Below are 26430 nucleotides of genomic sequence, written 5' to 3' on the forward strand. Positions count from 1 at the left end.
TCGGTGCAACGTTGGGCTTTATGAGCTGGGTTTCCGAAACTGCGTTTTTCCACCCCAACGCAATAAAATTCACTATCCTAGCAACAGACAGCTATGCTGTAAAGTGTTATTGAAGAAGAGCGATACAAAAGAAAACACAAAAACAAAAGATGACGGTTCTAGCTGCTCCAAGCAGGACTAAAAATGTGCGCAGTCTAAAGCACAGTTAGTTGAATACCGCGTGTTATGGCCGTCTTTACGGTCTTTATACAGCTGATTTGGGTGTCCCAGCACCCGTGGGTTCCGACAAGATCCATGCAAGAACAAGCACTTTTGATGTCACGACGAGGCTACTTCGGCGTGTAATTGGCCGCGTCACGTCCATGCCACTCGTGAGAATAGCTAGGCTGCACAGCCGGATCATGCGGAATTCGACTGCCAGTTTGTTGTTTCCCTTACGTTTTCAAATACGTGTAACGGTTATGAAGAAATCTCCAAAATTCCGTCCATGTTGCTACCCATTCCGTAAATTCGAAGAAAAGCTTGCGTGTGCTCGATGCGAACGCAAAGCCATGCTTCATATGGCAGCATGCAAACTAGCGATGAAAGCACATTAGCGGGCACAGAAAATGGCCTTACAAGCAAACGTACTTTTAGTTACTTCGGCGAGCAACGCCGCAGGAGCCGCATGTCGTCAAACCACCATGGAGGAGCATCGAAGACTGGGAAACAGGAAAAAAAAAAAAAAAGGGCAATCTCTGGCAATGTGAAACCTGGGCATGGGCGAAAAATGCAGTGTATAAGTGTATTCGCTGATGGTAAGTCTCTCTCCTGCCCCACGGCGCGTGCTGATTGGGCGCCGAAGAAGCGCCGGTGGGAGTCGCAATCGCGAGCTTGCTGAGGCGGTGGCGCCCTCTGTTGCTTTTAACCGGATTTAAGTAATGAAATGAGAGACAGACTGGCCGTAAGTTGGTTGGTGTTAAACGCAGCAGCATGCCAAGTAGTATACTGTACAGGAGAAAACCAGGCGTTTGAAACCAATTTAGACGGAATTTACCAAACTTCTGTTGTTAATGCCGTTAAATACTGATTATTCCTGTATGTTAACAAAACGTTCTAGCGCGAGGCATTGGAAAACGAGTGTCCCGGTGTGTTGTCTTAGTGCGCGTTACGTTGTAGCGCGAGGCGTTGGAAAACGTCTGTCCCGGTGCATTAGAACCGTGACTACATGAAGCGGTGACGACGTCAGGAGATGCCGACCGGCCGAGCCCTTAATGGTCTTCGCCCCTCAAACGAAACATACGTAAAAGAACGCGGGTTTCCAAACACAATTTTCAGGATCGTTAAAAAAGCGAAAAAATTGAATTGACAAATTTAGCATGACAGAGAGAGAGGGGAAGTTGGTAGAGCAGAGGTGGTGGGAGGAAAGGGGAAAGTTATGTTGCAGGGCGGTAGAGGGATAACGTCTTTCGACAACATTTGCAGAATAACTTGGCACTTGTAAAAAACTGGCCAAGACACCACAAATTTGCGTCTACAGTTGCGGTGGTTACGCAAGGGAGAACGCGAAAATAAAAATAAAATGCTGGATTCGTAGCATGGTGTTACCTGCCTTCATTTTTGGTCTGTCACTTGGCAGGACATGTGCGCCAATGCCGTTGCACCACTGTGTCCATAGTGCGGCGTGGTGCGACGAAGGAGGAGCGAGAGATTATCGGAGCATTCATACATCAACACGGAAAAAAATGCGTCAGTGAACTCCCGTGGTAATCAGTGATCACAGACAAAGAAGGAGCTTTTGTGAGTGGACAGGAAAACGTGTGCGGTCGTTTAGTGCTGCTCATTTCCTTTTGGTACGTGAGAGGGTATTGAAAAAATATGCGCTCGCGCCAGGAAAGAACAAAGGTATTATGTTAGGGGAGTTTATTCTCAATATACCAGTTGCAAGTCTGATGCCCGTCCATGTGGGTCCTATTGCCATTTGTGCAGCGCCTTTGGCCCTAGTTCTCACTTCATAGAGCAGCTCCATGGCCTTTTCAACATGTAACCTAATGAAATTATTACCTATTTTAATTTGTAACGCTGGTCGATGTTATAAAGCAAAGGTACTTTGGAGAGACGCCACGCGTCTCCTATATTCCACGCACCACAGCTCTCAGGACGCGCAACGCAGGTTCCACTATGAGGGGTCAAAATCCGCAGATGACAATAGGTGTTGCCAAAAAAGAAATTCAATTGGAAGGCATCTGAATAGCGCCTGAATTGAAATAGCGAATGGTGCCCACAGTGTTGATCCGTACAAGGTTTTCCGCGTGTCTATAAAAGGTCAGCATGCGCTCGGCTTCGTATGCACAAATACATGTACAGTCATAAAAAAATTAAATCACAACAGTGACATATAAACCAGAACACGCAAAATCAAAGATATATTGCTAGTCAAGAAAAAATGATGGCTCGCTATATAGTAGTACATGCGGAAAGGCACATTTTCAGTCTTTGTAACTGTAATAAAGCCTAATGACAAGTTCACTTATACAGAAAGAAATCGCGTTATTTGTGTTTTGCTTAATAATCTCGTACTCTTGTTTCATTTGTCCGTAACTGTACGAGCTAGGCAGGATGCTTTTGGAATGGGCAGCACGCTTCCTTCGGCGTTGCTGCGTGTAGCTTGTGATATGTCGAAACATCTAGGTCCACTTCGTTGTTAAATGGAAGCGATGCTCGTGGTTGGTAAACGTACCGCAGACAGAGCTTCACCAACTGACTGGACAGCTGCTAGGGCGGTGCCATCATCCTTGCACCTTTTGTTGTTCTATACTCTTTCTCCAGAGGGGCAGCTGCCACAACGACTCGAGCACCCACCTGACCAGCATCATGCTGTGGGCGCAGGATGCCGGAATGTGGACGGGCGTCGTGACCACGTCGAAGCTGACGGACGCAACTCCCGCAGCCAGCTACGCACACGCGGGTCTACGCGACTGGGAAAGCAGCGTGCCCGGCACCTGCGACGCTGAAGACATCGCGTACCAGCTCGTTCACAGACAGCCCGGCTCCGACTTTAAGGTACTAGCATGGGAGCGAGCCTGTCTCCAAGTGATTTGCGTAGTTTTTAAGGACAGAGCACTTTAGGCGCTCGCCTTATCGTCGTCGTTCACTCGCTGGACCCACGTAGAGCCACACCTAGTGGCTGTAGTCGCTGCGTCCCACAGAGGCTTCGCAAGCCAAATGGTTTATACAGTCATAAGCGTTCGAAACTCGTGAACCCCTGGCTCTTGTCATAACGCAAAGCCCGTTGTCTAGCGCAAAGAAAACTGTAGGTAGATTTCAAGCAACATAAACGTAATTAAGCGCCAGCGCCGGCGTTGATATATTTAGTAACGCTCGTTGGCTATGTTTTTACGGTAGTAAGCGAAGAAATGTGGCAGTGCAACGGCGGCATGTGCGGCTGAAAGAGCAAGCACAAATAATGGCCTCCTATCTGCTCCTTCGTTGCAAATGTCGGCGAAGGACGATAGTCGACTGGCGCCCCTGCCATGCAAACGCCTCCCTAATGAGACAGGCCGGTGAAGATCGTGATGGATGGTAATAGTGAGCGGATAACAGCGCCACATCCCATTATGGCGAATCACTGCTCTGCACTTCCGAAATCTTTGACATTAAGTTGAACGGCTTTAATTTTTCTTTTAAATGGCACTGCAACGTCGCGAACAATGCTTGTAATATAAGCAATATCTGGGATAGCGTTTCTATTAGGAATGCACCGAAGAAAATCGCCGTGTACTTCAATAACATTGAACTTGCTGTATGCAACATTGTCTGTAACATTAAACTAACTGTAAATGAATGCAGTTATATATTGAGGAAATGAATAGACAGGCTGTTTAAAAATAAAGGTGTGGATCTACAAACTTAGTTAATAATGTTTTTAAAGGATGCATATCATTTCGTCAGAGGGATTTTGATCACAAAGCCACCCATATTAATTTTGTAAACAGATTAGGCAGCCTTGATGTCTCACGAGAGGTGGGGAGAATAACTGCACACCGAATAACGGCCGGTTGTTGATGTGGATAACAACTCGTTGCCGGAAAATTGCTTTCCGAGAACGAAGACTCAGCAGTAAAATAAGGCATAGCGCTTCGTCCCGTGTTCTTACCGTGTGCTCGTTTCAACAGCGCCCTTGCTGCCACGAATTCTATTCCAACCATTGTCGGGATGTGTGCGCGTGAATGATGCGTCTCGAGTGAGACAAAGGTGGGGCTAATAACCGCCAAATGTGACTAGATACCTTTGAGGGGATGCTTTCGACACGCGTCCGTCAAATGCAGTGCTTTTAAGTCACAAGCTCCCGTCAGCATATTGAATGCTTTAAACTTCGAACCAAAAGAATTAAGTCATTTAATGCGGATATGTTTCGCGAAAGCACACCAATTGAACTCCACTATTAAAGGTCTAAATTCCTACTCTTCAACATTTATCAACAAAAACGAAGCTTTCCTAAAATGTGGCTGTTTGCAGTATCGTGCACCACAGAGGGACGGTTAACCTCCTAGTTATAACTCATGCCGTATACTCTTCAATGGCTAAAGGTAAATCATGGACACCTACGTGCACCGGGGGGATCCGGAAGCCCATAGTGGCTTCTTTATAGAATGGGACCCACATATTGCTTAGCACCTCGTTCATTCGACACGCCATTCTTTATTGGAAATCTATAAAACAGCAAAGCCCTTCATGGATTAGTTACGACATGCTGTGTTGCTTCCATGCGTAGCTCCGTTTAACGGAAAAAGACTCCGTTACGGAGACGTATAGACGTAATGTCGCCTAGGTGCCATCCAGGGAGTGCCTTGCAAAGGGGAGGGAGAGGTAAGTCATGGTAATGGTAGAAGTAAGTCATGAAAATGCAGCACAGTGGGGTCACGTGGTCCCGTCCCGACACTGCGCACGCGCCGCAGCCCCTGTACCAACTGTTTCCTTGAACCAACAGCGACCACGTTTGGTCGCAAGGAGCAGTGCACCTGTCTCCTCATAGCTCTTGACTAGTTGGAAATGCTGGAGAGTGTTTAACGTTTAACTGCCACTGAAAAAGCCGGAGGACAATGCTAGTACGGTTATGACCACAACAGTGTCCTACATTTCTGGCTAATTAGTAAAAGGCTGGGTATTATAATCTCGTAGCCTAGCTGAGAGCGTCGACTCTTCTGATAGGTTTGCTTAAAACAATATGCCCAGTTTTAGCCAACGCACTCTGATTGAAATCTACTGAAACAGAAGAGCTCTGGGCGGTTGCCCCAGAACGGCGGCGCCGTTGCAGTGCAAATAAAATGGTTCGCTCAAAGAAATCAACAGCCAAACGTCAGTGGCGGGATGCTCCATCTCCTCTCCCTCCCCTAGCGGGAGGGAGAGGAACCCGGCTTTGCGAGAACACTGCGCCCTCTATCGGCGGGTCTGGGAACATGCTGCTACGACTGCGTGACGCACTTCCTGGAGCAGATTTACGAAAAGGTTCACCCTGCAACATCCCCACATTCAAACACACTCGTTTGGACACCTTGGTCTAGGGTTTGGACACCTTGGTCTCGTTTGGACACCTTGGTCCGCCTGTCTATGTTCCGTGATGTACGGAATAGCGTTACAAGGAACGGCGTTACTGGTACTAGTCCCATGCAGAGCATTTCTTAGCCTCGCCTGTTCCTGCGTCGGACGGTGTCAACAGTTTCGCGTCCGCAGCAGGTGCGCCTCTCTTTCCCTCCTCTCTCTCAACAGCAGCTGGCGCGCGCATGCGTCGTAGTCAGCCCGTTCGCTCCGTCGCGGTCTCGGCGTAACAGGTGCGGGATAGCAGCGCGGTGGAGAGTGAAAGGGCGCGCGCTGCTTGCGCATGCGCGCTCTCCCCCCCGTACTGCTCTCCCTCTACTGCGCGCGCTGCAAATATAGCGGCTAGCGGTCGCTCGTGTTTCAGTCACTGCGTTGCTCCTTCCTTCGTTGGTTGACGCTCGTGCCCACGTTTACTCGTGCCTGCTACTCCAGCATCACGGAAGAAGCGATGGAAGCAACACTGCCTTCAATCAGTACTGAGGCCCCAATGCTCTGCATTTACTCGTGTTCCCCTCGCGGGAAGGCGCGGGAATTTTTTTTGAGGAACGGAGGAACGCCACCGTTTCTAGAAGGGCCGGTTTAACTGTAACGGTAACTCGTTAGGTTTATAAAGGAACGGCAGGAACGGCGTGCCCGCCGTTACATAGCTAGGATTTGGCTGTTTTTGATGCCAAGGCTGGAGTACAAAAATCCAAAAGTCACTACTGCGTTTCTCTTCCTATAGGCTGGTCAATTTCCCCGCCCTTCAGTCGTACGTGCTTCCTCGAATGTCAAAGGCAGAAGAATAACCACGCAGCAGGCCGCAGCTTATGCTTGTTTGATGCTGATTGAACTTAGGCGGCGTTCGACGGGTGAATAGTGTAGCCGGGTGAATGCTTTTCACCTTTCATCGTTTGTCTGGGGAGGCCAGGATGCGCGTGTGGCCGATAGAATTGTTCCCTGGCGGGTAAAGATTGTCTAAGATGCGATGCGGACATTTCGGTGTCGGACATTTCGGTGCAGTACGTTTCGGCGCGGTCATTTCTGTGCACGGACATGTTGGTGCAGGACGCCCTGGCCCGGACATTTTGAGTCACGGGATGTCCCAGACATTTTTTGAACATTTTAGCTTTACGATTGTAATTTTGTGACTTGATATAATTTTACGTTCGAGACTTGTTCTTGCGCCGCCGTGCATGGAAACGAACGCTAAACCCTGGCGGAGAATTGCCGCGTAAAACCCAATTTTCTGTAGTAGATTGTAAAAATTAACGTTGTTATTTCGATCCATTCAACCTTTTTTTATTTTAACATTCATGTGAAGAACCCTAATACTTTAAGTGTTACCAAAGAGCTTTGCTTTCACTTCACCCAACGGTGCGAGACGCTGCAGGTTTTGTTCCGCAGACATCCTGCTCACCTCGTCTATGATCACGCATTTCACGTTGCGGAAGGCCACGCGGAAGGTGTTCAACTAGCTGGCGCTGAGGCCTCCGTCCTTGTTGGGGCCGGTGGTCTTCTGAGACAGCTTGAAAACCGCGTGCACCGTGGTTCCGCCCACTGCCACAGCCGCCTTTCCGGTGCTCGAGCAGATGACGAACGCGTTGTAGGCGGTGTTGTTGCCGGTTTTGCTGTACCGGTTGTAGAGGTCCATGGCAAGCCGGAGGATGAACGTCTTGCCGCAACTGGATGGTACGGTGAAGAAGACTCGCAACGGAGGTGCTGATGGCGTCGTCTGCCGGTGGATGATCTCGTGCAGTAGCTCATGGTGTTCGGCATTTGTCATCCTCATCAAGTTGTATTCTTCCCTGTCCATGATGTCCTGGCACTTGTGCACGGCCACGCACGGACTCCCGTGTTTGATCAGGCGCACCAAGACTTGGCTCGAGATGAGGTCGGCGTCTTCGTGTTCCGGGTGGACTATCACGGCAGGAGGAAGTACTGCTCCTTCTTCTTGTTTTTCTTGTTGTGCCCTCTTCTCTGCGGCGCGGTCCGCGGCGCGGACACTGGCTTTGACGCTAGCGTTGCAGGTGGCGTCACCGGCGGCGTTGCCCGTGGCACTCATCGCGGCGTTGCGGGAGGAGGTGCGGGAGGACGTGGCCTTCCGCTACGGGAAGATGACGCCGGTGGTTGAACACGGGGCTATCTCGTGACGGATTTTTTGGTTGGCCGATTCCTAAGGGCATTCTGCCACAATCATCATCAGATTGATTGATTGATTGATTGTGGGGTTTAACGCGCCGACGCAACGCAGGCGATGAGGCGCGCCGTAGTGGAGGGCTCCGGATTAATTTTGACCACCTGGGGATCTTTATCGTGCGCCGAAATCTCGTACTCACGGGCATTTTTGCTTTTCGCCTCCATCAGAAAAGCGGCCGCCGCGGCCGGGAATCGAAAATCATCATCAGAGGTGCTTGTCCAGGCATGCGCTGTGGGGTTGTGGACGCCGCACAACGGCGCCCACATAACGGCGGAGGGAACAGGCGCCACCATAAGCTGCTTCGCATCTAAAAAAACATGTGCTAAAGAATTCAATCGCCTGCATAACAGGTGTCCCCAGGAAGAGGTATTAAACAAAAATATATAAATGTAGAATTTCTAAAAATACCTGGCAGAGATAAAATATGGCATCCATCAAAAAATAAATTCACTGCTCCAGATTGTTGTCTATTACCCACGTTAAGGGGAAATATAAATATAACGGCTGTCGCAAACAGCTAAGAACAGGATAATTTGGTCGCCGAAAAGTTTGCGCACCGAAATGTCCGTACACCGAAATGTCCGTTCACCGAAACGGCCGTACACCGATATGTCCGTATACAGAAATGTCCGTACACCGAAATTTTCCTGCACTGAAATTTCCCAGACCCATCTGGAGTTTGTCCGGTGCTCCCTGAAAAAATTCGCCTAGTAGCGTTTCTTTTTACTATTTTTATGTAAAGATAATCTGCTGCCGGCGGTGTTAATATTGGTTTAATATACATAGTTCGAAGTGAGTATTAACTTTCTCACTTATGTTTCGCCCCAGGATTATCCGACACTATATTGTAATTTAAAATCCTAATTGTAACGTTAATTTAATGACGCGTTACAGTTTTCGAGGTGGAACTTGAACGCGTTCCTTTCGCATTAAAGGTACTTGTAACGGGAACTCGTTCCCAAATTGGAAAGGAACGAGGAACGAGCTTTCCTTCCTATTTCAAAGGAACGTGTACAACACTGCTTGAGTGCATTGCAGCATTTCAGAGCAAACGCGCAAAATGTTTATCTGGGGGTTGTCACGCGGCTTATCAGTTTTCTTCATCAATGAATTGCCATTGTTAAATGAGCGATTATATTCTGTATAATTGGCGCACTAAAACCATAGGCATAGAAGACAGTGCCTAAGACAGCGCCTAAGACAGCGCCTAAGCTGATTTTTAATTCGGTACTCTTGTACTTTTATATCCGCAGGTAATATTAGGAGGTGGACGTGAAATGTTTCGAGACAAGAGCATGACAGACGAGGAAATGAAACCGGGAAGGCGGCTGGACGGCTATGATTTGATCAAGGCTTTGAGGGACCCCAAGGCGAAGCTTGGAAATGCCACTTACATCTGGACACGCCAAGACCTAAGGACCGTTGAGGCTGATAAAACGGACTTTCTTCTTGGTAAGCCTACTTGAAATTCCGAACGACGTTCTTCACTGCAGCAGTAGCTGTGAACTATTGTATATTCGAAGACGGCACATCAAAAAAAATCACGCCATATCCACGGAATGAATGATGATAAGTGGGGCGAAGCTCGAGAGGGGGAGATCATCGGTAACCGTAACTCTCCCGTGAAAGTTCGCCCATTACATCATTAAGAAAGACGTAAGACTGTGTGCGTACATTGTACAAATCAACTTTTATTTTCGGAGTCAATGCTCCCAGGCCCAGACCTGGTGAAAGACCCTGCGCCATCGAGGACTACCCCGCACAACCACCACAATTTGTCACGTAGGATGAGACACAACGGTAAAGAAAGAACTTTTATTTAGGGCGAACTTGTGCCCGAACAAGACGAGAGGAAACGAGCAAAGGTCCTTGCGTCTCGTTCGATCTCCGAGAACGACTGCCTGCGTTCGTGGCGTGATCTCTTGCGTGATCTCCCCCTCGCAGTGCACGTGCGCTCGCGCCTCCGTTGGCAAACACAGAAAAGCTCGCGCTCCCGGTGCCGAGTTTGCGCTGCCGGTTGCAGCCGGTTCTTGCGCGTGCAACGCGGCCCGCTTTGCGACATCTCCGAAAGCATGCGGCGGTCACGTACCACAAGACACACGGGATGGACAGACCCATGGCTTTAGGAGCTTCGCCCCTAAAAAATTACGGACGATTAGTGAAATTTGTGCGAAATAATGCGAAATTTGTGCGCAGCGCGAACGCCGGTCCTCTCGGTCAAGGCGCATATCTGCTGCGTCTCAGGAAGTGATCGCGTGATCAGCGATTGATTGATTGATTGAAAACATCTTTATTCCAAAGAAAAGAAAAAAGAGGGAGGAAAGAAGGTGGCTATCCCAATTCCGGGATTCCACTGGCCTCCATCGCCGCTATGGCTCTCTCTACCAGCCATCGCTGGCAGGCAGGGTCATCGCTGCGCAGGGTGGCCTCCCACTGCTCCCTTGACGTGTTTGTGAGTGGGTGTACTGTTGGTATGTACTGGCATGCCCACACTGTGTGGTACGCGTCCGCCCTCTCCCGGCAGTGCGGGCAAAAAGGTGAATATAACGTGGGGTACCAGCAGTGTAATCTAGCCAGTGTGGGTAATGTGTCTGCAATCTCCTGAGAATGTGCTCTTCTTCATTACTGAGGCTTTTGTCCGGTGGTGGAAATGTTCTTCTGTTCAGTCTCAATATGCTCAAATATTCGCTGAAGGTAACGCTCACCATGTCTAAGGAAGGGGCTTGGTACAAGGGGGCCGGGATAAGAAGACCTCGGGCTGTGGCATCTGCGGCCTCATTCCCCTTGTGCCCCGTGTGTCCTGGCGTCCATATGATGAGCACATTTTCCGGTGGGCGTTTACGAAGAATTTGGTGGGTGATTTTGAAGACATTGCCCTCTATAAAGTTTCTGCAGGCCTCTTGCGAGTCAGTTAAAATTATTGCCCTGGGGTTGTAAGCGATAGCTAGGGCGATGGCTGCTTCTTCCTCCTGGGCGGCGATTTTTGTCTTTACGATAGCCGAATTTACAACTCTTCCATCCGGCGTCGTAACTGCTGCTACCATCTTGTCCTTTTGAGGTCCGGCGGCGTCCACGTATAAAGTGTTCTGGTTGCTGTCCCATAGTCGCCCCAGGTACTCGGCCCTGGCTCTCTTTCTCTCGGCGTTATGTATGGGATGCATATTCCTAGGTATTCGACTGATGGTAATTTTGGCTCTCATGTCTGGAGCAAGATCTTCTAGCGGCTCTGGATTCCCGCCGGGCGTGGTGATACGTAACTGCTCCAATAGCCACTTTCCATTGGATGTTTGGTTTAACCGCTTAATTTGGGCTATCTTCTGAGCTTCCTACAGTTCCTCCACCGTGTTATGAACCCCGAGCTCCAGAAGTCTGATGGTAGATGTCGAGTTTGGAATCCCCAGGGCTGTCTTGTATGCTTTCATAATTTGAATGTTTAGTTTTTCTACCTCGCCCTTGGTGAGTCGGAGGTACGCCGTCCCGTAGATGATACGCGATACAATAAAAGCTTGTACTAGCCGTGTAGCCTCCCGTTCACCAAGTCCGTGGCGTTTATTCCTAATTCTTCTTATCATCCTGAGGACTTGTTCTGTTGCTGCCCCGAGTTTTTTTAGTGTAGCCCCATTTCCCATGCCTTGTGGAATGTGTTGTCCCAGTATTTTGATACAGTTGGGTCGAGGGACCAGCTCGCCATTGATGTGAACTTCTATGTTATCGCTCGGTCCTCTTCTGGGGTTCTTCAAGATCAGTAGAGCAGACTTCTCCGGAGCGCATTGCAGACCCCTGCTTTTAGCATAGGCATCAACTACATCGGCGGCCCTCTGCAAGCTCTCCTCCGCTTCTGCGTCGCTCCCTGTTCTGCACCATACCGTGATATCGTCTGCATATATCGCGTGACGAATCCCGGGAATGCTGTCGAGTGCAGTGGGGAGGTCTCTCATCGCCAAGTTGAAGAGAAGGGGCGAGAGAACCGCTCCTTGCGGAGTACCCCTGGAACCAAGGGTTATCGGCTCCGATTTGATGTTCCCCAGGGATATAGTAGCTTGTCGCGTTGTGAGAAAGCTTCTGATGTACCGGTAAGTCTTCTGCCCGCATCCAATGTCCGTTAATCCCTTGAGTATACTGCTGTGAAGCACATTATCAAACGCTCCCGTTAAGTCGAGAGCTAGGATGCACCTAGTCTGGGCCCTGGTTGGCTTCTCCAGAAGATCCTTGTACAACCATAGCAGTATATCTTGGGTGGACATGTGTGGTCGAAATCCGAATTTTGTGTTTGGCAATAGCGAGTTCTTCTCAATAAATTTAGTGAGCCTCGTGTTTATTACTCTTTCGAATACCTTCCCTAGACATGAGGTAAGCGATATTGGTCTCAGGTTTTCTAGTTTTAGTGCCTTGTTGGTTTTCGGGATAAATCTGATTTCAGCTTTCTTCCAGCCTGGTGGTGTGATTCCGCGATCCCAATGTTCCAGATTGAAGTGTTCCACGAGTTGGGCGATCGTGTCGTCGTCCAGGTTGAATAGTTGTCGAGCTGTAATAGAGTCTGGTCCAGGAGCTGCTGTTTTTTTCATGAGTGTTAGTTCCGCTCTAAATTCTTCAGTGGTTATCGGTCTGTCTAGTTCCTCGTTCGGTTCACCTGCGTATTCGGGCTGATCTTCTGGGGGATCGGTACAGAGGTATTTGTCTGCTAAGCGCTTTATAACCTCTTCATCTGACCCTTCTGTTAGATGTATAAGTTTGTTTAGGCGTTCTTGCGAGGCCGCCCTCGTCCCGTTCGGGTCTATCAAGGCCCTTAACAGTTTCCAAGTTTTTGACACGCTTAATTTCCCTCGAATTTGATCGCACAGTGCATTCCAGTTTTGTTTTGTTAGGCTGATGGCGTAGCTCTCCGCTTCTCGATTGAGCGCTTCTATCCTCCTCTTCAACTTCTTATTATGTTTCTGACGTTTCCACCGCCTTGTGAGGGCTCTTCTAGCATCCCATATGTGCAGGAGACGGGAATCTACAGCCGGGGTATCCTCCGTAGTATTTACGATTTTAGTGTATGACGTGATCTCTTCAACTACATTTCTCGTCCATTCCTCGATGCTTCGTATAGAGATCGCCTTATTACCTCTACTTTCTCTCCATTTGTCCCATTCAGTAATTCTGGCTTCTCCAATTTTTCTTTTGCATCTAATACTATCGAATTCGGTCATCAAGATATAGTGATCGCTGCCTAGATGTTGGTCCAGGTTTTTCCAGTTTGGGCTTCTGACGTTTCTTACCATTGTTAGGTCTGGGCATGTATCTCTACTTACACTATTGCCCATCCTGGTGGGAAATTCAATGTCTGTCAGGAGAGTCTGGCCCTCCTGGTTGGTCGCCTCTTCCAATTTCCTCCCTTTGGGGGTAGTACTAGGGTATCCCCATGAGGGATGCGGGGCGTTGAAGTCGCCCCCTATAATGACCGGTTCCCTCTTAGCTCGCCCCAAGAAGCCTCTGATGACTTGAGCCAGTTTCGGATTACGGTCTTTAGGAGGGCTGTACACGTTAAGGATGTGTATTCCGGCTGCACCTCTTTTGATTGGAAGGATGGTCACATGACAATGTGAGGTGTCCACGTCCAACGGGTCTGGCAAAATGGCCGTGTAGTGTTTGTGTACTAGTGTGGCCGTGTACTGGTCTTGTTGGTACGTTATGTAATCCTTTAACTTGATAGGCGTCACATAGAGTTCTTGTAGGAGAATGGCTGCCGGGGGTCTGTCTTGTTGAGAGATAAAGAGGCTTAGGGCAGATTGTTTACGCCCGTAGCCCCGGCAGTTCCACTGCCATACGCTTAACTTAGAGGGGTGTGGCATATGGAGTCTGTATCAGAATACCAGTCTCCTTGCATAGATCTTGGCTCCTTGCGTCTTTTTTTCCTCTCCTGCATTTCTCTGCGTGTCGCGGTGATGGCCGTTTGGATGTATCTTCTGTTTCCTGCAATTTGTTCTCCCATTTCTGTGAATTTTTCCTGTGCCTTCTGGAGCTGAGCTTGTGTTTGCTCTCGGAAGGCTCGAAACTCTTGTATTATTTGCTGGTAGATGTCTCCCAGAGAAGGTGGCGGGTGTGGTTGCACTTGCCCATGTTGCTGTGGCTGCGCTTGCAGGGGGGAAGAGTTCATGTTGGTCTCAATCATACCGTGCTGCTGAGTGTTCTTTGTGAGTTCCTCAATGCGTGCTTCCATGACTGCTAAGCGTGCCTTAAGAGTATGGTTCTCTTTTCGGAGTGCCTGCAACTCGTCATTTTGTTGAGTGTGTTGTGCGTGTGTGGGAAGGGGAGGCCAATCTGCACAGCTCACCTTACTCGAAGTCTGTTCCACCCCTGGCAGCAGGCGGCCCGAGGACGTCTGCTTCGTTGCGCTGGTTTGCCTGGCTGGAGGGTGGCTCCATGGTTTGTCGCTCCAGGCGTGACCTTCCCGGTTGGAGCTTGTGTTCCTTGCTTTCCGGGCGGATTGCCGGCGGCGGGATGTAGAGCGGCCACGTGATGATGAGCGTCCGCGCGTCGTTGACGTCGATGTGGAAGTCCTCAACCGCACCTGTTGCCTTCCCCTCGATTGGCTTCTTCCTTCGCCATTCTTTTCGCTCTTGTGTTCCCCGTCCGCAATCTTCGATGGCTTGTCTGGGCGGAAGAATTTGAGTGGGCATTCCTTTGCGTAGGTTTGATGGGACCCCTTGCATAGCGCACATACGGGAGTACATGGGTGTTCCTCCGTGGGATTGGGCCGCCCACAAATGACGCAGGCATAACCTTTTGGTTTTGGGCATACATCTGCCCTGTGACCCGGTTCCCCACAATTGAGGCACGCAGGGCGGGTTTTCCTGTAGATGTAGCATCTCTTTTCTAGCCATTCGTATGTCACTGTGTACGGGACCTTGTTCCCGGCGAAGACGATCATGGCGGAATTAGTTTTTCCCAGTCTCCTGGCGCCTAAGATGTGGAATCCCGGAGCTTGAATTTCTCTTTCAATCTCGCCGTTGCTAGCCTCGGGACTGACGCCGTGGATAATTCCCCTGCACACGTCGGTCGGTAGCGTGGGGTATGCGGCGACTTGTACCTCCTTTCCAGCTAGGCGGATGAGTTGTATTTTCGAGAGTTCGGCTGCGTCCTCTTCGTTACAGGTACATGCGATGATTATATTCTGTTGTTCATGTATTCTTATTAGTGGCCCTTCACGTAGTGGTGCGCTTAGGGCTTCCCTAATGCTTCTCACGATTTCCCTTTCAGAGCTTCTGAGGCTTATCGTGGTCTTCGGCTTGATGACAATCTTGTACGCAAAGTTGCGCAGACTGGGCATTCTAGGAGATTTCGGTTTTTCACCCACCTGTGTTTGCACGGGTTCCGTTTGTTTCTTCGATTGGCAAGACTTGAGTGCGGCTTGTCGTCGGCGGAGCTGTGTGCTCCATTCCGGGTCTTCCTCGGCGGCGCCATGGTTTTGTGTCGGCGGGCGCTGCTGTGTGGCGTCCACGTAGCTGTATTCCATCGGCGCCGGGTCGTATCCCCTTGTCAGGGCAATTCCAGAAGGTTCCATCTTGTTCTGGGGCAATCCGAACGTCAGTGGTGGGGTTAGGCTTGGCACTACGCCCGACTGACCCGCCGAACTGGCGTCGCTGTGAGACGCCGAACTGGCCGAACTGGCGTCGCTGTGAGACGCCGTCGCTGTGGTCGTGCTAGGCCCATATAGGCCCAGCTCTACCGCGAAAAGTTCAGAGCCCTATATCGCAAAAAGTTGGGCCCTCACCAGGATAACAATTATACCCAGCGATTCCTGGCACTTTAAAATGTCCGCTACAGCACTTTTCACGGTGATGCAGGCATTCTTTCGGTGATGAGACTTGCAAAGGCGCGGTGCTCACACGAGGTGTGGCCGAACCCGTGATCAGCGAAAGAACGGCGGTGCGCGCAGGGCTGCCGTTATCTTGCAGCGCGTCGCTGCCGCCGAGTATGTTGTTCCAAATCGTGTTTGAACCTCCCGCGCAACTGTCACGTGGTTCGGACGCGCCGAACGCAGTGTGCTGTATTTGGCGACCTGACTGTTTTCATTCGCGGAGACTTTGTTTTACGACGTACTTAACAACAAACCACATTTGGAAACACGGGATCATTGTCGTGGCTTTCTTCGTGGCATCAGTGTTCTTGGCGGGGATGGCTTTGCGGTTACCCCACTGGCCCGCTCTCCCCAAGGCAGTTTTTGCATTCAAAGCGCGCCTTTCACGGCTGCTGCGGGCTTTGAGCGTAGCGTTCGAAAAGGGAATACTACCATTGGAAAGCAAATGTTTGAGCATGCTTTTCCGCGGACGCAGTGCCTAAAAACAGGACAATAAAGCTGTTCTACACGGGTATTTGTGAGTGGATCCATCATAACGCAATTCTGTTGCTATACAAAGGAAAAATAAACAAGTGGCATATTTGGCGTAAAGCATGACTCCATGAATGAACATTGTGCAGTACGATTGGACCCGGTAAATTGAAGACTGGAATTACCACGTGGACGTAGGTCTTGCGGACAATAAAGTTTGTTGTTTCTCTTTCTCGGCATTAAAGCAAGAGGTACATAAAATCACAGTTAAAACAGGGACTTGGATTATATCGTTTTGTTCACCAAACCAAATCGGTCGGGTACTGTTTGAAATACTTCCAATCATAATCATTCAAAGACTGCTCGAAGAAGCAATGCCACTTAAAGCAAGGCTCCGGGAAATTAAAAGCCACAGAAAACCGGGTACTTAATGATGCGTCGGATAGCTAGCGCCGCGGAAGAACCGCCATTGCATCTGACGCCTAGCAGCTGCGTACTTATAACTGCACTGGCGTTCTTGCAGTTGTAGATATTGAAGCAGTAACGGTGTTTATTGTTGCGTAGAATAGTCGTAACCACTGTAGCAAAATACCGTCAGTCACTTTGCCTGTGTCAACGTGCATGGACACAGCCAAGGCACGCACATTAGGATTTTCATTTGTTTACCCAGTGGTTATAAAGTCCCTTCGCTTTCAGGCAGACAATGATGTTGTTTTGAGCGCCCTCAGCCTTATTCATTCAACCATCAAAGATCCAAAGTTTACGTTTCAGTAGCTCCACAATGCCAGCTTTGAATTCATTAATGAGGATGGGGACTTGTCTGGTGCTGCTACAACCTGACGCCGTGAACATAACAATATTTTGAGGTGACTAGGCGAAAAATTATTGGCGATCTGATATGCCAATAATTTTTGACCCCACGGAGCCATCTTGAAAATCGCAGTGTCTCCAAGGGGACAGGTCACAAGGAAGGGTACTTGCCGAAATACGTAAGTCCTATCGAAAGATCGGTTTCCACGTGCCGTTGTCGTGAACTTTTTCTGTACATCTCCGGAAAATTTCCTGCGAATGTGGGGTTCCGGTGATTTTTCTTGGTGCCGAAAATAGAAAAGGTGGAACCTGGTTGTGAATAGGCTGTGGCAACTTTTCTGATGGAAGCCAAAAGCAAAAACGCCCTCATGTCGAGATGTCGCCGCAAGTGAAATATCACAGGTGGTCAAAATAATTCGCAGCCCTCCATTATGGCGCGTTCATCGGCCTTGTGTGCGTTCGGCGCGTTAAACTCCACAATCAATCTGTTGGGAAAAGGCCCAACAGTGCTAAAGCTTTGCTGAAATTAACCGCGCTACTCTCTTCCTTAAAGCAGTACCGACACAAAATATTGAAGGCGAGGTAACTTCGGATAGATTGTTGTGAACCCACATACAACATACGCAATATGTCAGCGGCATAATAGAGCCTAGGACATATTTAAAATCAATTTTAAAGTGTATGAGATACAATCGAGCAGCGAGCGGAGGGCCTCGCGCAATCGACGTTCCCTGGCTGTGGAGTAAATAAACCATATCCAAACACGTCACGCGTTTGTGTTGGCCCCTTCCGCACTGCCGGCGTTTCTCGCCCGCTCGCCGCTCTGATCGGATGGAACGATCCGATCGTTGGCGGCAGTGGCGCCGAGATTTCGTTGGGACATCCGGGCAGCTGGCCGCGACCTAAGTTCTGCAGCGATTCCAGGCGCTCTATTTTATTGCTTTTTATTACACTGCACGGGAAAACTCGCCGGGGACACGACAAGCGCACTGAGCGATCCGCATGGTCACTGCACAGGCGGCGGCTACGGCCGCTATGTGGCGCAGGCAGCTTTAGCGGTAGCTTCGCACCGCAACACGAAATGGGAGTCAAGGTCTAAACAAGGCGTCACATATCAGAAAGGAGTTAATGGCGGGATGGCGAATTGCATTAAAAATCGTCGTCTGCACCGCTTACGAGAGCGGCAATCGAATAGCCGCCGCAGTGTCAAGCCGAACAAATCTGTAGGCAGACATGTAGGCAGACCGGGCGGCTGCGCCTAGCGCGAGTCTCTCTACCCACTGCCTCGAGCGTCGTGCGCCGTTCTCTAGCCCCGGCAGTTTGAACTCGCGGCGACTGCGGCGTGCCCACGCATTTTTAGTAAGCGGCTGACGAGATCAGTATTTAGGGTATTAGCAGAAATTGCCGCCGATGTGGAAACGACAGTGCTACGGCAGCCCTGCTCTGTGATATCCGTCCGTCACGAGGGCAGCCATGTTTCTACCAAATCCAGGCTTTCGCCGCTCCCGCTGAAACCGAAACTGCGACACGCCTCATTAAAAAAGTATCTGATCAAGCAACCGTGTCACGCTGAAGCAAATGAGGTTTTAGGCGTGATAAATAGGTCAATACTACTTATGGCAAAAAAAAAAAAAAACATAACGCAAAATTTTAGTGTCAGCGCCCCTATAACTGCCGAACAGGCGTGGTGTATGAAGTGCCTCTGCCTTTTAACGACGTTTGCTGGGATACAATGTCTGGCGCTGGTGTCAGGTGGGAGTCGGTAGACAATACATAGCCGTTGGTATTTGTATATTGCGGCATTTAGTAATGCTTCTGTTCTGCAACATACGTTCACTGAGCGCGCTAAAAGGCATGTGGGGACGCTTCCGTGTAGCAAATGAAAACGAAAATGTACCAGGGCAACCTTCAATAAATTACGAGAAAACAAGCACAATGTGTACGTAGTATAAGCTTGACGTGTGCAACGAGATCACCCTTGTGTAATACATTCCATAATTGTTTCGAAGATATTTTTTCTCACCTCTATGTTGTCTGGTGTATTTTCCATATTTTTGGTTTTATGCTTATCTAGGAACGACGCTACATGGCACCCACGTACGCTAAACACACAACAAAGTTCAGCCCTCTTTCTGCGCATTTCTTAATACTGGGTCCCTGACTCTTCGTGCGGGCGATTCGGTTCCGTGGCAGCGATCACAAACTACCCAAGCTTTCCACCGTACATGAGCTTCCAAAAGCTTAAGCTAAACCACTTACGCCTTTCGTTTAGTCAGAGATGAGGCGAGCGAGAATCACATTTATTGGCCGCTACCGTGAGGCTGTCGTAACGTTACTCCAGCGGATTGTATAAAAAAAGACAGATTATTTATGTGGGCAGTCAGCAAAACAGTAAGCTTATATTAATTTGAGCACCAAAAAAAAAAAACGAGAAGCCTACTCTACGGATTTTAGTTTCGTCGCATCCTTACAAGGGAAGACAGCAAACCGAATATAAAATTCGCAGTTGGAATGCGAAGCGTTTCCACCCTTGTCTGTATATCCCATGTTCCTAAAAATATTACGGTGCTCACGCGTTAGCAGCATTAGAGCAGCCATTATAGGCAAGAGGCAGCTTTCCTTTAATCAGACGGTTGCTACGGCAGAAAGGTAAACATAATGGCTACCTAATTTGCAGCTACTAAGGCTACATAACTATGGAAGACAGTTGTGCGTTGGTATCAGAACCTGAGGATGCTATAGAGTTGATTCTTAAGAAAAAAGAAGCTGAGACGGCAGTGAACTGTCCATTGGCAAGTGCAGTAAGTCCACTCAACATGGCTTCTTGGTTCGAAATGGTCGGCAAGGAGCCGAAGCTTCCAAGCGACTGTAATGCATTGCGGTTGTCAGGGTAAGGAAACACTACCGTCACATAAAAGTCTGGGCGCTGGCACAAGTAGCTTTTGGCATACATGCCACGATTCCATGATAGGAGCTTTAGCAAAGCTAACTTTAGCCGCATTAGAACATTTATCGGTTCTGCGCAATCCCACTGAAAGCCTGTAACATTGAAGAGGGACTTGCACCAATGCAATGTGTAGGTATAGCGTGCGCACATGCCGCAAGTACATCTAAACCACAATAAGAAAACTGTGCCTATGTCACTGTTCGCAATAAAGCTGCAATACATCGTATCTTCTGTGGAAGACACAGAACCTGTTTTCCCAACTACAACTGCATTACCACTACTTATTGCAGTATTATTTTGGATCATGCAGCATGACGAGAACTGAGAAGGCACTCCGCATAATTTTGCGAATGATTTTGGGCGTGCCCCTGTAGCGGTTAGAACGCTAGTGAGGCTTTTTTGTGGGGGAGAACAGCGGGCAAGAAAGAGTTTAAACCGGAGAGAATAAAATACGGGAACTGAAGCAAAAGTATGGAATGAGCTCCCTCACCACATAGCAGCAATAACCTGTCCATCAACACTTATGCAGAGCGTCACAAGCCATTTTTCAAGCTGATGCATGGCTTTTCTTGTGTGTTTTTTGAAACTCCACCCCTTATGTAATGCCCCTCCGTGGACCGTTGAGGTAACAAAATAAATTAAATGAAATGAAAACAATTTGCTAGACACAACGTTGTTACAAGCACCTGCTTTGAACCGATGTTGTCAACTGCTGTCTCCAATATTTATTATTTCTTTAATATAACTCGTTCTTTGAGCTACAACTTCATAACAAGTGGCAAAAGAAAACAATTCTAAAATACGTGGTCAAAAGCAGATGCGTAAGGACGGCAGGTCACATGCCGCGTTGCCGTTCCTAGTACTCTGTCCGTAAGTTTTGTTCTTTGTTTCGAGTGGTTCTGTTGTATTGTAGCAGCATAATTTATTAAATGGGATGGCGCGAGGCCTATATGCAAAAACGAAGGTTGGTGGCGGTGTAGGGTGGCTTGTTATGAAGCCTCGCAGGCGAAACTCCGTAGTGAGCTAAGTGCCTCTTTGGCGCCAGTTTGTGACCGTATCTAGTGTTTGTAGGACACCAAAGACATGGGCCTGTGCTTGTCGTCGACCGACTTGAGACTGTCGAGTTCCCAAACGATGCGACGCACATCAAACATCACTTCACTGGCACATCCGTAGCACCTGACTGGCGGTGGTGATGGAGGGCTGTCGCGATCGCTTCAGTTCCGCCACGACAGCCAGAATGTCATTATGTCATCTGTTGTGGCGCAGCCATATCAGGATTTATTAACGCAAATATGGGCTCCTCGAGGCACTTTTTCGGGGGGACGGGTCTTCGAATTTGGGAATGGCAGCTCGAAGGTGCCATGCTCAAAGCCGTCTCTTGGCTCTGTCGTAAAAAACCCGGGGTTGAGATTGTGGGTTAGGAGCGGTGATTAACCTTTTTCACTAGGACACGACGCATGTGCCGCGCTAGTGGCTGCCTGCCCCATAACATAATCGTTTCGTGCCTGAGTTCATGTTTGCGTATCTCGCCATTCGATGGCTCGCAGGTATCTTCGACTCGGATCACTTGCCGTACGTGATTGACCGCAGTAGCCCGAACAGCACGAAGCCGACGCTGCCGGAAATGACCAGAGTTGCCGTCCAGATCCTCAGGAGGGCGCCCAAGGGATTTCTCTTGCTTGTCGAAGGTACATGGCCGCTCGCCCTATCTGGCCTCCGTTCTGACCTTGGCGAAGGCGAAATGCCCGCCTGTACCTCTACGTGTTTTTAAAGTGGAGCAGTCTTATTTGTCAGTTGCCGGCGATTCCTTCAAATACAGATGTGCGCTAAATTCCAAAAGAAAGCTACTTGACGAGTTTCGTTTAATAGCGATGCTTCAGGTTCGTGCTGCGTTCCCCTGTGATTCCGACATGCCTTATAAACTCCAGACAGAAAAGTGCAGGGGCGTGGCTCATGCAATTTATTAGAAAGTGCGTTGTCTGTCTGTCTGTCTGTCTGTCTGTCTGTCTGTCTGTCTGTCTGTCTGTCTGTCTGTCTGTCTGTCTGTCTGTCTGTCTGTCTGTCCATACTACCATTCGTCCTAAGAAATTGAGTCAATAAAACATTGAAAAGCCCGCCGCGTTGGCTCAGTAGCTAAGGCGTTGTGCTGCTGAGCACCAGGTCGCGGGCTCGATTCCCGGCCGCGGCGGGCGCTTTTCTGATGGAAACAAAAGCAAAACCGCCCGTGTGTACGAGATTTCGGCGCAAGATAAAGATCCCCAGGTGGTCAAGGTTAATCCGGAGCCCTCCACTACGGCGCGCCTCATCGCCTGCATTGCGTCGGCGCGTTAAACCCTACAATCAATCAAAACATTTGGAACAGCGATTGTTCTGGCAAGAAAGTAATTACAAATTTTTCGTTGTGATTGGGGATTCTCGGACCATACTTGTTGGTTCAGAAACAAAATCCCAAGCCATCTCCACTAATGTGAAGTGTGGGGAGGGATGAACCATGCAGTGTATAAGTGCACATGCATTCTTGTCGCCTTGTATGTTTTTGCCAACGGAGGTGAAACCGTTCGGGGGTAGAGGTGTACAGCTGTTTTTTAAAGTCTCGTGTCTTTGAACCACGGAGCGTTCTAGCGCTAGGCGTAAACGAGTGTTCCGGTGTTTTTTAGTACGGGTTACGAAGCATCCCAGCGCGAGGCGTAAACGAATGTCCCCACGTTTTTTAATAACGCGTTAGGAAGCGTTATAGAGCGGGACGTAAACGAGTGCCCCAGTTTTTTTTCAGTAGGCGTTATGTTTTAGTGAGAGGCATAAGCGAGTGTCCCGGTGTTTTAGTACCGTCACTATATGAGACCGCGATTACGACGACGGCATGAGAAGCCGACAGCCCGAGCCCCTAAGAGGCTTTGCCTCTGTAAATGCCGAAATAGAAATCACTTTTATGACATATAAACTGGGCTGTGACATCTTGTACCTTGATAGCAAGCGGAGAGCTATAAGGGCCGAATGCGGCAGTGTAATAAATATGCAATTAATGCATAGCACCTTTAAGAGACATAAGAGCAAGGTGAAACTTCGCATGTCCCATGCTGTTTCTCAATAGCCGCTCTTCTCCCGCGAGATCTTACAGCGACCATTGTAGGCCATTGCAATGTTTTAGGGCACAGCCCTTTGGCGGCCGTCTCTGGGCTGATCCGGTTGACGGCGTAACCGACCGAACGATGGCGTGGACCCAGGAGTAAAAAAAAGCGAACGATGAAAGAAAGCGAAGGAGGAGAGTCTCCCGAAATTGGGAGGTGAGGGCGGTTCGCCATGGCGGCGCGAGCCGTCGCTCTGCGAAGGTATGTGGTGGGGGAGCAGAGGGGGCAGTATGCTGTGCCCGCACGAAGCGCTCTACGGGGCGACGCTTGGCGGAAACGCAAAGGCGATGTGCGCGTGACTATGATGTGCATTCGCTTAAGGCGAGTTCGCGATCCGTTCCTCAGATGCACTTCGCGCCACCGCCGTAGAGGCTCACCATAGCTGCCGTCGAGAGAACCCACGAGTGAGTGCTGCCTCAGCGCACTGGTGCTGCGCCCAAGTATCGCAATAGGATAGTATCGTAATCGAGAGTTCCTTTTTTTCATATTTTAGTGCCATATACAAGTGCTTTTTTTTAGTGGTTTTGAGAAGACATATTTGTAATGTTTTGGAAGCTTCACGAGTTTCTATCTGAAACAATTAGTCGACCGAGAGAGAGGCAAATTCATTAGAAGAAGCTGGGGTTCCAAGGCGTCGGTCAAAAGCTCTTGTGCTCTAGTAGCGTCCTCAGCCAGCTGAAAGGCCCAGATTTGATCTGATGGGCGGGACATGAGCAACATGTTCTTCCATTGCTTTACTTGAGTGATTCCATGACCTGGTATCGCCGCCTGCGGGCAAGCCCACTGGATACTATGTGCTAGCTCTGCTCCGTTTTTACACTGGTGAGATTTGTCAGAGTACTGTCATGGGTGTCGTAGCCATACCGAACCTGGCTTGGATACCAATCCGTTTCACCTAGACCCCGTACAAGGGATTACCTCTTATGGGGGGATAGGAGAGAGAGAGATTATAAAGGCCGCTCCGATTTTGCCGAAAATCATTGTTTTGCACGTAATATATAGACGATATTCGTTGAAAAGTTTAGCGGTGAATTTCATCGCTTGGCAACACTGGAAATGGCCACAGACATGGCTGGTGCGCCACGGACACGGCGCAGCCTGGGCCACTGCGGCCGCACGCCGAAGAAAAAAAAATACACCGGCGTGCGTCATCTGCTCCGTTCCAATCCGATTCTAAACTGTGGGGCCAACAGAGATGTTATTAATCGCGCTCAGAGTGAACTCGACGCAATACTTTGTGTTCGGCGAAGAGTTCGTAAGGTGAAACACAGTCATGTGTTTCACAGTCGTGCTTAGCAGGGACAAGTGGCGCCACAACGCGGAGCCCGACATAACGAGTGACGGCGCACTCACATGGTGGTTGCATGGAGAAGAGGGGTTCCTGATCTGCGGGCCGTGCGCACAAAGTCGCCTAGCAACAGACGCTTGGCCACAGATATGGCGGCGCACACTTGGTTGCCTGCATGCATTCCACGCCATTGAATACCGAGGATGCGGTTAGGAATATCGAAGTATTGAAGTCGTAAAAATGGAGGCAGGGTATTTACGTCTTTGTGTTTAGTGGTGTTTAATTGTTTACTCCAGCTGTTTAGGTTAACCATTGCAACCGCGGTTATTGTCAGAAACGATGTACGACCATTCCCACGTGTAGTACTACCTGACTTGGCTCGAGTTGAGGGGTATATCCCTCTCTCGATGCTTTTTCAATAATTCTGTGTCTTACGCTTGGTTATTTTTGTCGATTTGCCTTCCAATCTTTCCAACTGTGAGTGAGCGGCCGTGAGCTCTCTATCTTGTCATCTCAATACAGAGCTCCCGCTATCGATTGGATGCCGCTGTATTCCCGAAGTTATGCAGGTCCAAATATAGCAAGGCGGTGTGGCATCCTGTGCTGAGAAAGTACGGGAACGTAGGGTGGACGACGTTCTCCTGCAGTGATAAGAGTTTTACTTGTAACTAACGAGCATGAAGGTGGTTATTGTGTGTTGTCTAACAAGGATAACCTTGGGCATCGCAACGCCTTTGTAACCGAAAAGAATTTCGCTCGAGCTCCCGTCCGGAATGATTGTGGCACAGTGGTTGATTCGAGGTAGTGTGGTAGCTATAAAACTTTATTTCTCCCAAAATTAGTGGTTATTGTATCATTGGGTTATTCACTCAGTCATCTAGACAGCGGGGCTTGCGGTGTTTTGGGAGCTCGGTGTATTCAGCCAGCTAGGCGAGGGCCTCGTGCACGAAGGGAATTAACTGTGCTAGATATGGCAGCCTTCCACTCTGTGAAGGATAATAGATTACGATGGATGCTCTTCTACGCGTGTTCCGTACAACTAATTCGCAAAAAAACTGTAGAATCAAACGGAAGGGTTTTACAAGTTTTCTCACACGAATAACATCACTGAGTCTTGCCATAAAAACATGTTACTCGCGCCATTCTTTAAACAGCGTAACTCTTTATAACTTTCGCTACCAGATGTCAGGTGCAAGAAAAGAAACAGTTGTAATTGTACAGCTATTCACTCGACTGCATAAGTTAACTGTAGTTATGAAGGACATTGCTAAGCGCATGGGGGAGTGTGAGAAACAAAGGTTGAAAAAGCAGCCTGATCAGCTTCCGACTCACTCACTCACTCACTCACTCACTCACTCACTCACTCACTCACTCACTCACTCACTCACTCACTCACTCACTCACTCACTCACTCACTCACTCACTCACTCACTCACCTTACGAATATGAAGAAAGCACTAACCTAACGCACACGGTTAAGACGCATTATGCTTGTATACAGCAAGAAATTACAATATTTCACGGATAAAGACAGCTACAGCGTTATGGTATCAATGAAACTATTCAGTTCTTTGCATTTCTCGCCTCTGTTTGTGAACGACAGGCGCTCGCATCGACATGGCCCACCACAACAACCACGGTATGTCGGCGCTTGAAGAAACGCTCGAGCTGGACCAAGCGGTCTTCGAGACACATAAAACGCTGGATACGAACGAGAGCCTGCTGGTGGTGACCGCGGACCACTCACACGTCTTCACTATCAGCGGGTACCCTGAGAGGGGCACTAACATACTGGGTGAGTCGGTGCGTACAGGCCCAGAATGATTTCATTTCCGCACGAGCTTTTAAATGCAGAGCATTTCCTTAACTCACAATGTCACCCGTCCGTTGGCGATCGGCGTCCGCAGCCAGCCAGCACGTGCGCCCCTCCCCCGCTCTTCCTCGCTCTGAATAACAGGTGCAGGCGCGCATGCGCGTGCTCCGGCGCTGAAAGAGGCGTTGCAGCAGCAGGTGCTACCTCCTCTCCCTTTACTGCGCGCGCTACGAATATAAAGCGGGTATCGGCGCGGCACACTCCATTCTACTCCTGCGCTCTGTTCTGATTACTCTCGAGTTTGGTCGTCGTCGAAGTTCATAAGCGATGGAGTCAACAGCAAGCAGCCAACCACCATCCACAGGTCCTGC

At 49.2% G+C, this 26430-nt stretch overlaps 1 protein-coding gene across 1 annotated transcript in view; it reads left to right on the forward strand.

The window, feature by feature from the left end:
- LOC144167937 (alkaline phosphatase, tissue-nonspecific isozyme-like) overlaps positions 1–26070 on the forward strand; it is a 30223-nt gene extending 4153 nt beyond the window's left edge. Inside the window, exons 2-5 of the mRNA XM_077697059.1 lie at positions 2809–3042; positions 9010–9208; positions 21378–21518; positions 25850–26070. Coding sequence (XP_077553185.1) covers positions 2809–3042; positions 9010–9208; positions 21378–21518; positions 25850–26070 — 795 coding nt within the window. The remainder of the gene's footprint in view (positions 1–2808; positions 3043–9009; positions 9209–21377; positions 21519–25849) is intronic.
- The last annotated feature ends 360 nt before the right edge of the window (positions 26071–26430 follow it).

This window comes from Haemaphysalis longicornis, unplaced genomic scaffold (genome assembly GCF_048455015.1).
Source record: "Haemaphysalis longicornis isolate Haplotype H1 unplaced genomic scaffold, Haemaphysalis longicornis Haplotype H1 scaffold_2, whole genome shotgun sequence".
NCBI lineage: Eukaryota > Metazoa > Arthropoda > Arachnida > Ixodida > Ixodidae > Haemaphysalis > Haemaphysalis longicornis.